We start from the raw sequence: 12,953 nt of genomic DNA on the forward strand, positions 1-12,953 counted from the left end.
AAGAACTAGCAATTTCCATAAGTCCCGTTTGTGATGACTAATCATGTTAATTAATTCTTGCCTTAATCGGTGCAGTGTAGCTACTGGTGGTTGTCGCGTTTGAAGATGCCTTCGACATTCTGCTTGATAATTTCTTAATTTGTCTCTAATTTCCCTAGTAGGTTTATATTGTTGGTATATCTTTGTGGAAGCTAATTGACAAGTTGCATTAGTAGCTTCAATTATTCGATTATGCAGGGACCTGATTGCATCATCAATTGTAGTGGAAGGTAGATTTTCCAATGACACAATTTCATCGTCACCCAGAAATGCCCTGAAGGGGTCAAATCCTAGGGTGTTAAGATTGGGTTTAGGAGTTACAGGTATTCTAAATGGAGAAGTTTGTAGTTGTATTATAACAGGGATATGGTCAGATCCTACATTTCCACCAGGAGATATACGACAGTGAAAGATGTCACAGTCTCTGTTTGTCAGTACTATATCTGGTGTCCCTGGATGAGGTCCAATGTAGAATTTAAAGAATGGGACTTGAAATGACAAGTTTCTAGCTGTCATGATATTAAATAGTTGTTTTCCTTTTAAGTCACCCAGTGGAATACCAGCTCCACAGTTGAAGAGGGCAGGGTGATGAGCATTAAAATCTCCTGCTAGAATTGTTGAAATATTTCTGCTTAATATCCTATGTAGAGGAATTGACTCTATATATTGTTGTCTCAGGGGAAAATATCCAGTTCCTATCACTAGTTGACCATGAGACGTTGTCATTTCTATTGCAAGAATGTTATCTTCATCAACATGAATATTTTTAAATGTATAGCCTAGTTTAACCCTTTCAGGGTCCGTCCCGTAGATCTACGGCTTTTCGGTGAGTGTCCAAACCGTAGATCTATGCCAAAATTCTAGCGCCGTCAAATTTAGCGCGAAAGCGCTCATAGGCCTACATGTGAGAGAATGGGTCTGCGCCGTGGGTGTGCGCCATAAACAAAAAATCTAGGCGCCTGCATAGCATTGTGGGAACGCCGGCTCATTCACCCTTGTTCACCATGCCTCGTCGCAAGTCAGCTCTCACTCCCTGGAAAATTGGGACTCTCCTCTTCCTGTCTGATAGTTCTGACACTGATGGAAGTGGAAATGAAGACGAATTCTACGGCTTTGATAAGTTAGTGACCGAAAATAATGACCAGGATATCGATAATAGTGCAGAAAACCCCGACGATCCTCGACCTTCTACCTCTGGTGTGGGCACTCGTGACTCACGGTCGGGTGTTCCTAAACGTAAGAGAAAACTAATATTTTCCCGTGGCCAGGCCTCTGACTTCAGTAATGACGATGATTCTGACGTGGATTGTGATTTTATTGCACTCGACGATCATTCGAGTAGTGATAGTGAGGAAACATATTCACCAGTGAAGCGTCGGTATGTTCGCCGCCGCATGCGCTCGGATAGTGTACCCTATGCTGTGCCCAGGGGACCGAGTACATCCCGGAGTACATCCCAGAGTACATCCCGTGGCCCTACACCCGTTTTAGGTAGTGATAGTGAGGATGATGTGGCTACACTTGGCATGGATGGGCCACAGGCATCAGTGGATGGTGTTAGTGGTGCTGGTGGTGGTAGTGGCACCGCCATGCGTGACTCACTGTGCCACGCGGGGACCCACGCTGCTGACTCGTCAGTTCAAGGACAAAGCGGAGCGTCAGCCACCAGCCCGCCACAACCACAACCACCCGTACAACCAGCCTATGATGTCCAGTATCCACCAGCAAACCGTATCTGGGATTGGCAGCAAAATCCCAATTTTGTTCCCAGCCCTCACCACTTTGATGACTCTCAAAGTGGAATTCTACCTACCTGTCCCCTTGGAACCACGGCCAATGAACTGGAATTCTTTGAATTATTCTTTGACCAGCCATTGATGGAAATTATTGCCAGGGAAAGTAATAAGTATTTTCAGTACACCATGGCAAATACGATCTTATCACCACAGTCAAGACTACACAGGTGGAAAGAGACGACTGTTGCAGAAATGTATTTGCTTTTTGCAACAATAATGCTTATGCCTCACGTCTATAAGCATAATATAAAAGCATACTGGTCCACAGATCGGCTAATTTGTACCCCATCCTTCAGTGAAATAATACCAGTGAACAGGTTTATCTTACTGTTACGTATGTTGCACTTTTCGGACAAAACCAGGCCTGACAGAAGTGACAGGTTATACAAGATTAGAAATGTTTTCATGTATCTCAAACAAAAGTTCAGGATATACTTTTATCCATTCAAGAATCTTGTAATTGACGAGTCTTTGATTTTGTTCAAAGGTAGACTGTCATTCAAGCAGTATATACCGAGCAAGAGGAACCGCTTTGGTATAAAATTGTTTGTACTCTGTGATTGTGACAGTGGCCTGGTGTTGGATATTGTTGTATACACGGGTAGTAAAACATTGAAAGATACCAAGATGTTATTGGGTATCTCAGGTGACGTAGTGAGAAACATGATGGCACCTTATCTTGGTAAGGGCCATACATTATATACCGATAACTGGTACACAAGCCCATTACTCAGTGATTTCATGCGAGTGAACAAGACAGATGTGTGTGGCACAGTGCGTTCTAATCGTAAACATATGCCCAGGCTCAACGCAGGTGTTCGTTGTGATGACGTGCAGGTGTTTACTGCCAATGACATAATGGCATTACGGTGGCATGACAAACGAGATGTCACATTGTTGACAACCATTCACCGTAATGAAATGCAAGACAGTGGCAAAGTTGATCGAGTGACTAATGAACGTATTCGAAAACCAGTGTCAGTAATTGATTATACACAAAACATGCGCTTGGTTGACAAGTGTGACATGCACATTGGTTTTGTTGACTGTGTTCGTAAGAGTTACAAGTGGTACGTGAAACTTTTCTTCCATCTCATGGACATTTCAATGCTGAATGCATATAATATGTACCAAATAAAGACTGGTAACAGACCACCGTATGGTGAATTTTGTTTGTCTGTTGTCAGACAACTCATAATGAAGTACCAGGTAACAACACCTGCAATACAACATGGTCCTCGAATTCATCACAATATACCCAAGCGTTTGAGGAGAGAAGGTGATCATTTCATAATACAGCTTCCTTCAACTCAAAAGAAATTTGCTCAGAAGAGATGCATTGTCTGTGCACAAACAAAACGACGGCAACAAAGACGCAAAGACACTCGGTTTATGTGTGAGGAATGTAAGGTGCCTCTGTGCATGGTGCCTTGTTTCAAGGAGTTCCACAAGCTCCAGCAGTTCTAAAACCATGTCCAGTGATTGTAAATATGTAAATATATGATAGAACATTAGTATTATACAATATTTGTGCATGTTTATTGTAATAAACAACAGTGGTAAACAATAATATGATAATAACTTTAGTGCGGTTATTGTGTTCAATACAGTGAGTATATATATATCAATTATATACAGTATTGGTCTCTCAGGCCCCAAATGTTAGTAGGAATAGAAAAAAATTGGAAAAGAAAAGAAAAAACAACTAAAACAACAAAATAATATAATACGCGTATGTGGAATTCGTCGATGTTGCCGCCACCACATCATTTTCTATAAACTTCTTGGCACTGTATCTCGGTAAGTACTGATCAGATTCTAATTTTTTTTGTTTTATTACCTTCACAAAAATATGCTCTTTAATTCTGTATGAAAAAATAATTTTTTTTTTTTTTCAAAATTTCTTGGACACTGGTGCGTGACTTCAGATTTTGGCCTTGGATCCTGAAAGGGTTAACTAAGATGGCTACACCACTAAAGGGTCCTCTCGATTTCTCCACAGTAGAGTAACCACGTAATTTAATATGTTGATCAACTCTTGCAGCTGTCTCGTTCAAGAGTATAACATTGGGATTGTAATTATGTAGTTCAACCTCAAGGAGGTAATGGTTATTAAAGAAATGTTGAACATTAAGTTGGAAAATTGTAATCCCCATTATTTCTTGCACTTCGCTCGTGTACTGCGGTCTGAACGCCTGCAAGTAATGTCATGTTTGGTATCCACACTATCCCTGGTGGACTCGTCAAGGGGAGGAGGGAACTTCTGCGTAGTTGCTTCTGTATTAAAAATGCCATCATCTTCACTAGTGGTGGTAATATTAACAGACTCATTAGAATCGTTAGAGTCATCTTCAGAAAACTGAGGTATGATATTCCCAGTTACAGGAAGCAGAGGCTCGTGAGAGTTAATGGGAGACTGTGGAGGCTCCAAGGGAAAATTAGGTAGGCAAGGTGAATTACCCTGGGAAAGTTCCTGTTCAACAGGATCAGCTTCAATAGCGGGAGAGTAGGCACCAATTTCTGGGGCATTGTTATGTTCAGGTGTTGGCTTATCGGGTTGAGGGGAGTTGACAACCTGGGTATGCAAGGTGGGCGATCCCTGGGCCAGGGATGACTTAGGCTTATTTTTAGATGTAGAGTAGGGTACATACTTCTTGTTATGAGAAGGCTGGGTCATAATAGCCTTCACATTTTCTGGGATAGTGATGGGATTGATCCCATTAGCCATTAACAGATCATTTAAAACCTGAGAGCAGAGTTGAATGTCACCACCTGCTATGTCTTTGGCCATCATATACATTAGTTGTGCTCTCGTCATATCCCCGGCTGTGGATACCTGAGACATAGGAGATGAGACTGAACCTTGTTGTTGCGTTTGTGTATGTTGTAGGTGAGGGTTAGATTGGGGTGCTCCAAGAGGGGCAGAATTCCAAACATTGGAACCATTGGTAGAGACCTGAGGAGTCCCACTTGATCCAGGCAGAGCTGGGAAGGAAGTTTGGGACATCGTTGGTGGTGCCTGGGGAGTGGTCTTCTTAGAAGTGGACAGTTTCTTGGCTTCAATAATTTTCTGCATTTCCTTTTTCCTTTCAGGACAAATAGCAGAAACAGCATGATGTTTTCCGTTGCAGAGGACACATTTGGGTGTATTTTTATTATTACAATCTCGATAAGAATGTTGGCCAGAGCAAATGCTACAAACCTGCCCTTGAGTACTGCATTTGTTGGTGTTATGACCAAAGACATAACATTTAAAACATTGTGTCACACTGACAAATCGTTCAAGAGAGATTTGGTCAGGTGTACATCTGGTGCCAAAACATTTGAAGCCATTTTGACACACAAGTTTGGCCTCCTCAGGTGTCTCAAGTATTAACTTTAAGGTTACCTTGTTGTTGTTAGGTTTAGAGAATTTATGTGCTTCGACAGCCCTAAATTCAGAATTCTCTGTATTAAAGTCCTCAACAATTTCATGCACTGTGCTATGTCTCATGAAACTGTTAATTCTTGCAACAAACACAGTCCTCTGAGCTTGGTAGCTCTCAGGTGCAACTGGGGTAACACCAGAATTCTTCAGTTTTTCAAGGACATCATGCTTCAGCAGTTGAAGTAACTCTTCTTCCGAAGAGAGGAGAAGTACTGCTCCAGCGTGGGTTTGAAAACACACTGTGTATAATAAGAGAAAAATAAACAAAAAAACTAAGACCGTGATTTTCGATTAAAACAGCAACTTTGCAGTGTTTTTTCGTATGTTTTTTATGGTTGTATTTGCGATTATACACACTGTGTATAATGAGAGAAAAAAAAAACTGAGACCGTGATTTTCGATTAAAACAGCAACTTTGCAGTGTTTTTCGTATGTTTTTTATAGTTATATTTGCGATTTCTTGGTCTCATTTGATAGAATGGAAGACATATTACAGAAATAGAGATGATTTTGATTGGTTTTAGCACTGGAAATGGCTTGAAACTGAGCTCAAAGTAGCGGAAATGTTAAATTTTTGCCGATGTTCAAGAGTAAACAAACGACCTCACACGTCTAATACACGCCAGCTGGTGGGTCTAATATACATTCACAAATGTGGTGATGATGTTTATACAATGATTACAATATTGCATAACAGTAAATCATCTATTTTTTGGTGTGAATAAAAATTTATTATGTGAATAAAAAATCAAAATGGAATTTATTTGTAAAGCCTCAAAACGTAACTAATGAACAGAGGAAATGTTAGTGTAGTTCCAGGAATACCTACATCGTTTATTCTGGATCCTATTTTGAAATTGGAATATTTTGAACTTTGTGTTAAATTGGCCAAATTATCAATTTCTGATCACTTTATTTTGTAGTTGAAACAGTTGACTTGGCGATTTCTTGTGTTCAGTCGATAGAATAGAAGTAATACTAGTGAAATAGCTAAGAATTTGGTTGACTGGAATAATGTAATTAGCCTAAAATGGGAGTCAAAGTCGGCAAAATCGCCGATTCATAAATATCGCTGACACATCAAAATTCACGAGAGCATAATTTCGTCAATTTTCCATCAAATTTCGTACTTTTTGTTTTATTACCTTCAGAAAAAATTTCTCTACCATTTCATAAGAAAAAAATAACACTTTTTTTTTTTTTTTTTTTGGAAAATTCTTGGACACTGGGGCACCACTTCAGATTTTGGCCTTGGACCCTGAAAGGGTAAATGGGCAAAAATAAACCAAGTGTTGAAGTTTATATGCTATTCTTCTTAACCTTCACACCATTCAGGCTCATATCAAACTTTATTTTTCAAGAACATACACAAATATTACAGAGAACTGGATAGGTCTGATATACAATGATTGCATGTTCAGTCCTTACCACTCTATGATCTTCTGGAATGTCTCTTGGCTGAAGTAAAAATTACAATGCACACTTTTATGTTTTAACCAAGCCTCTCAATAAGGGATCCATGTGAGTACAGTATTTTTAATTTCATTAGTAGAATAAAATTAATTGAAATGTTATGTTTAATGTTATTTTCTGAAGCACTTTTGTTATAACTAATTATTGTTTTGTTTTTATGGAAAATGGGTTTGCTTAATTACTGAGAGTAATTTCTTTGGAATTCTTCCTGACTATTCTGTTCAAAATTGTCATAGTACAGGTCCACATCCCTTTATCCAAAATTCTAAAATTCGAAAAGTTCTGAAAACTGATGTTTTATCGTGGAGTGTGAAGCGTCAGTCATCTCAGTGCTGGGTTACTCCACCACATGGCGGCATGACCCAGCACTGACAGCCAGAGTGGCAGGCGTCATTCAAAACACTATTGGCCCCAAGGGTTTCGGATAAAGGGATGTGGACCTGTACATGTTTTTTTTTTATGATTCTGTTGATGTGGCAGTTAAGAACATGTTGCAAATTCTCAAATATAGTTACAATCCCATCCATAAAGAGTACCATACCTCCTTACGGTGCTGGGTCACCTTAAAGCAGTAGTGGTATTCCAGTGATCTGTGCCTAGGGGTAGGGGCCTTATGTATTGGAGGAGTGCCACTGCCTAGGGTGCTTGTCTGACTAAGAACCCAGAATCTTTTTTAGCATAAATTAAATGGTGGGGATATTTCCTCTTTTGGTGTAAATATGTTGACACAGTGACATGGAAGAAATTTTGGATGTGGCTTAGGAATATGAAAAACAGACTTTGAATAGTTTTACTTGCTTTGTGATTATTATTTGCAGTATATAATATGAGAGTGAACTTGCCATGATAGTAGCAAGTTAATAATGACTGTAAATTTGATAGTGTTAGAAACAGAATATGTTTTTAACAAAAAGGTTCTAGTGCTTCATACACAAAAAAAGTAAAAGGCAAAAAATGTATTTTGATATTAGCTTGAGCTCATAATGAGGAAGTTTCTAATGCATGCACAGTACAGTACCATCGTTTACACTGTCTACTGTACTACTGTACAGTAGACAGTGATAAATTTGGGAGAGTTAAATAACAAAAAGGCACAATACCGTGACTGGAACGATACACAAATAACCCGCACATAAAAGACAGAAGCTTACGACGACGTTTCGGTCCGACTTGGACCATTGACAAAGTCACACTAACAGAGGTGGAGCAGGACGGCTATATATACATACACCTGAATTTTATGACAGCCATTGTATCATTAGTAGATGCCTATATATAGCCGTCCTGCTCCACCTCTGTTAGTGTGACATTGTCAATGGTCCAAGTCGGACCGAAACGTCGTCGTAAGCTTCTGTCTTTTATGTGCGGGTTATTTGTGTATTGGGAGAGTTAGCTCTTTACATGCCATAATAAGTGACTAATCAACTGTGCAAGGCCATGGAATTGAGCTTGTCTCTTGAGTTGAAATTAAAATACATTACCAAAAACTATAGAGGGTCATTTAAATTGTGATGTCTGTGCACTTTTGGCAAGGCAACCATTTGATGATGGTATGGTGAATGAGTTTCCTAAGTTGTATCACTCTACTTTTACAGGAACCACCCCATGTTGTATATTCTGAGAAAAATGCTAAGAACTTCTTACATACACCTGAATTTTATGACAGCCATTGTATCATTAGTAGATGCAATTAACCATTATGTAATCATATTTTCATTTCAGGTTTATTTCCCACTCAATATGCTAGAACCAGCCAAGCATATTGGATGTGCTGCAGATGGTTATGCTCACTTCCACAGACTCTTGTGGTGGATACAACACCTCAGAAAAGTAATTGGCGAGTCTAAAACTGAGAATAAAATGTAAGTCAAATGTAACTACATTCATTTTGTTTTCAGGTATGTAAAGTTATTCTTACGTGCTGTATTCAGTGAACCACTTAGGAATAACACTTATGAGAATTAACTCTTTTTGCACCAATTTGAATATTTCTTTATCACTTTTGCCTCAGGCATGCCTCTTTCTACCTTCTCTAATGGATTCTGTTTTCTTACATTTGTGCAACCAGTTGACAGATACCACCAGGGTGGCCCAAAAAAGAAAAACTCTCATCATCATTCACTCCACCACTGTCTTACCAGAGGCATGCTTACACTACAGTTATAAAACTGCAACATTAACACCCCTGCTTCAGAGTGCCGGCACTGTACTTCCCATCTCCAGGAATCAAGTCCGGCCTGCTGGTTTCCCTAAATCCCTTCATGCATGTTACCTTGCTTACACTCCAACAGCACATCAATTCCTAAAAACCATTTGTCTCCATTTGTTCCTATCAACACGCTCACACACACTTGCTGGAAGTCCAAGCTCTTCGCACACAAAAACTCCTTTACCCCCTCCCTCAAACCTTTCCTAGGCCGACCTCTACCCCGCCTTCCCTCCACTACAGATTTATACACTCTAGAAGTCATTCTATTTTGTTTCATCCTCTCTGCATGTCCAAAGATTAGGAGGAAGTGTGGTAATCCCACACTTCCTCCTAATCTCCAAACTATGGATTCTCTGCATTATATTCACACCACACATTGCCCTCAGACATGACATCTCCACTGCCTCCAGCCTTCTCCTTGTTGCAACATTCACAACCTATGCCTCACACCCATACAAGAGCGTTGGTATAACTGTACTCTCATACATTCCCCTCTTTGCTTTTATGGATAAAGTTCTATATCTCCACAAACTCCTCAGTGCACCACTCACCTTTTTCCCCCTCGTCAATTCTATGATTTACCTCATCTTTCATAGACCCATCCGTTGACATGTCCACTCCCAAATATCTGAATACATTCACCTTCTCCATACTCTCTCCCTCCAATCTGACATCCGATTTTCCATTACCTATTTTTTTTTGTTATCCTCATCACCTTACTCTTTCTTCTATTCACTTCTAATTTCCTCCTTTTACATACCCTACCAAACTCATCAACCAACCTCTGCAACTTCTCTTCAGAATCTCCCATAACCACAGTGTTATCAGCAAAGAGCAACTGTGACAACTCCCACTTTATGTTAGATTCTTTATCTTTTAACCCCACACCTCTTGCCAACACCTGAGCATTCACTTCTCTTACAACTCCATCTATAAATATGTTGAACAACCATGGTGACATAACACGTCCCTGTCTAAGGCCTACTTTGACTGGTAAATAATCTCCCTCTCGTAAAAGACTCGTCACTGCTTTCAATAACCTACCTCCTATTCCATACATTTGCAACAACTGCCACATTCCCCTCCAATCCACCCTATCATACGCCTTTTCCAAATCCATAAATGCCACAAAAACCTCTTTACCCTTATCCAAATACTGTTCATCTATATGTTACATTGCAAACACTTGGTCTGCACACCCCCTACCCTTACTAAAGCCTCCTTGTTCATCTTCTATCCTGCTCTCTGTCTTACTCTTAACTCTTTCAATAATAATTCTACTGTACACTTGACCAGGTATACTCAACAGACTTCTTTCTTTCTTTCAACACATAGACTGTATCCCACCGAGGCGGGGTGGCCCAAAAGGAAAAACGAAAGTTTCTCCTTTTACATTTAGTAATTTATACAGGAGAAGGGGTTACTAGCCCCTTGCTCCTGGCATTTTAGTCACCTCTTACAACACGCATGGCTTACGGAGGAAGAATTCTGATCCACTTCCCCATGGAGATAACAGGAAATAAACAAGAACAAGAACTAGTAAGAAAATAGAAGAAAACCCAGAGGGGTGTGTGTATATACAGTGGAACCTCTACTTGTGAGTTTAATCCATTCCATGACCTTGCTTGCAACTGGATTTGCTCGTTTGCAGAGTCAATTTTCCTCATTTAAATTAATTGAAATGCAATTAATCCATTCCAATGGAATTCTGTACTTCAATAATTTCGCTAATATCAACTCTATGGCTTATTTATCCATCTCGCTTCATCTAATATGACATAATAAACAATACAAATAACATAGAAATCTGATATATACTCTAAAACGAGTAAAACATGTCATTCATGTAGTGGTATGGGCAGTGTCGGCGGTGGACGAGAGTTTGTCTGGAGACAGAACAACATACTTCTTGAATATTTCGCTATCATCAACTCTACAGCTTATTTATCTATCACAGTTCTTCTATGAAATAATAAACAATATTAATCACATAGAAACTTGATATATACTCTAGAGTGAATAACACGTCATTCATGTAGTGGTATGGGCAGTGTCGGCGGCCGACGAGAGTTTGTCTAGAGACAGGACAACATACTCCTTGAATATTTTGCTATCATCAACTCTATGGCTTATTTATCTATCATAGTTTGTCTAAAATGAAATAATAAACAATATAAACCACATAGAAACCTGATAAAATATGTCATTATGTAACAGGTGGAGGTGGCCACAACCGCTCCCTCTTTGTTGTGGTAAACACTGCCATCTAGTGACATCCTTTTGAAGCCGTCTATTATTATAATTATTATATGTAGTACATTATTATTATATATGTATTATTATTCTAGGTAGTAGGTTGGTAGACAGCAACCACCCAGGGAGGTACTACCATCCTGCCAAGTGAGTGTAAAATGAAAGCCTGTAATTGTTTTACATGATGGTAGGATTGCTGGTGTCTTTTGTCTATCTCATAAACATGCAAGATTTCAGGTACGTCTTGCTACTTCTACTTACACTTAGGTCACACTACACATACATGTACAAGCATATATATACACACCCCACTGGGTTTTCTTCTATTTTCTTTCTAGTTCTTATTCTTGTTTATTTCCTCTTATCTCCATGGGGAAATGGAACAGAATTCTTCCTCCGTAAGCCAGCCATGCGTGTTGTAAGAGGCGACTAAAATGCCGGGAGCAAGGGGCTAGTAACCCCTTCTCATGTATAAATTACTATATTTAAAAAGAAAAACTTTTGCTTTTCTTTTTGGGCCACCCTGGCTTGGTGGGATATGGCCGGTTTGTTGAAAGAAGAAAGATATATTATTATTATACATATTATATTAGTATTATTATTATATTATTATTATACAGGTAGTAGGTTGGTAGACAGCAACCACCCAGGGAGGTACTACCGTCCTGCCAAGTGAGTGTAAAACGAAAGCCTGTGATTGTTTTACATGATGGTAGGATTGCTGATGTCTTTTGTCTGTCTCATAAATATGCAAGATTACAGGCATGTCTTGCTACTTCTACTTACACTTAGGTCACACTACACATACATATACACATTTATTCATACACACTCATCTGAGTTTTCTTTGATTTTATCTTAATAGTTCTTGGTCTTATTAATTTTCCTTTTATATTCATGGGGAAGTGGAATAAGAATCTTTCCTCTGTAAGCCATGCGTGTTGTAAAAGTCAACTAAAATGCCGGGAACAATGGGCTAGTAACCCCTTTTCCTGTAAAGATTACTAAAAAGAATAAGAAGAAGAAAATTGTCAAAGTGGGAAGTCTGAATGTGCGTGGATGTTGTGCAGATGATAAGAAAGAGATGATTGTGGATGTTATGAATGAGAAGAAGCTGGATGTCCTGGCTTTAAGTGAGACAAAGCTGAAGGGGGTGGGAGAGTTTCAGTGGAGAGGAATAAATGGGATTAGGTCAGGGGTTTCAAATAGAGTTAGAGCTAAAGAAGGAGTAGCAATAATGTTGAAGGATAAGCTATGGCAGGAAAAGAGGGACTATAAATGTATTAATTCAAGGATTATGTGGAGTAAAATAAAGATTGGATGTGAAAAGTGGGTTATAATAAGCGTGTATGCACCTGGAGAAGAGAGAAGTGTAGAGGAGAGAGAGAGATTTTGGGAAATGTTGAGTGAATGCGTGGGGAGTTTTGAATCAAGTGTGAGAGTAATGGTGGTTGGGGATTTCAATGCTAAAGTGGGTAAAAATGTTATGGAGGGAGTAGTAGGTAAATTTGGGGTGCCAGGGGTAAATATTGAGCTATGTGTAGAAAGAAATTTGGTAATAAGTAATACATATTTTATGAAAAAGAGGATAAATAAATATACAAGGTATGATGTAGCACGTAATGAAAGTAGTTTATTAGATTATGTATTGGTGGATAAAAGGTTGATGGGTAGGCTCCAGGATGTACATGTTTATAGAGGGGCAACTGATATATCGGATCATTATTTAGTTGTAGCTACAGTTAGAGTAAGAGGT

General features: G+C 39.2%; 1 protein-coding gene across 2 annotated transcripts in view; it reads left to right on the top strand.

Annotated features, from left to right (window-relative positions):
* The window catches only part of LOC128688717 (uncharacterized), a 278,982-nt gene that overhangs the window by 250,191 nt on the left and 15,838 nt on the right, over positions 1–12,953 (top strand). For both annotated transcript variants that reach the window (XM_070087603.1, XM_070087601.1), the window contains one exon: positions 8,458–8,597. In XM_070087603.1, coding sequence (XP_069943704.1) covers positions 8,458–8,597 — 140 coding nt within the window. The remainder of the gene's footprint in view (positions 1–8,457; positions 8,598–12,953) is intronic.

This window comes from Cherax quadricarinatus, chromosome 2 (assembly GCF_038502225.1).
Source record: "Cherax quadricarinatus isolate ZL_2023a chromosome 2, ASM3850222v1, whole genome shotgun sequence".
Taxonomy (NCBI): domain Eukaryota; kingdom Metazoa; phylum Arthropoda; class Malacostraca; order Decapoda; family Parastacidae; genus Cherax; species Cherax quadricarinatus.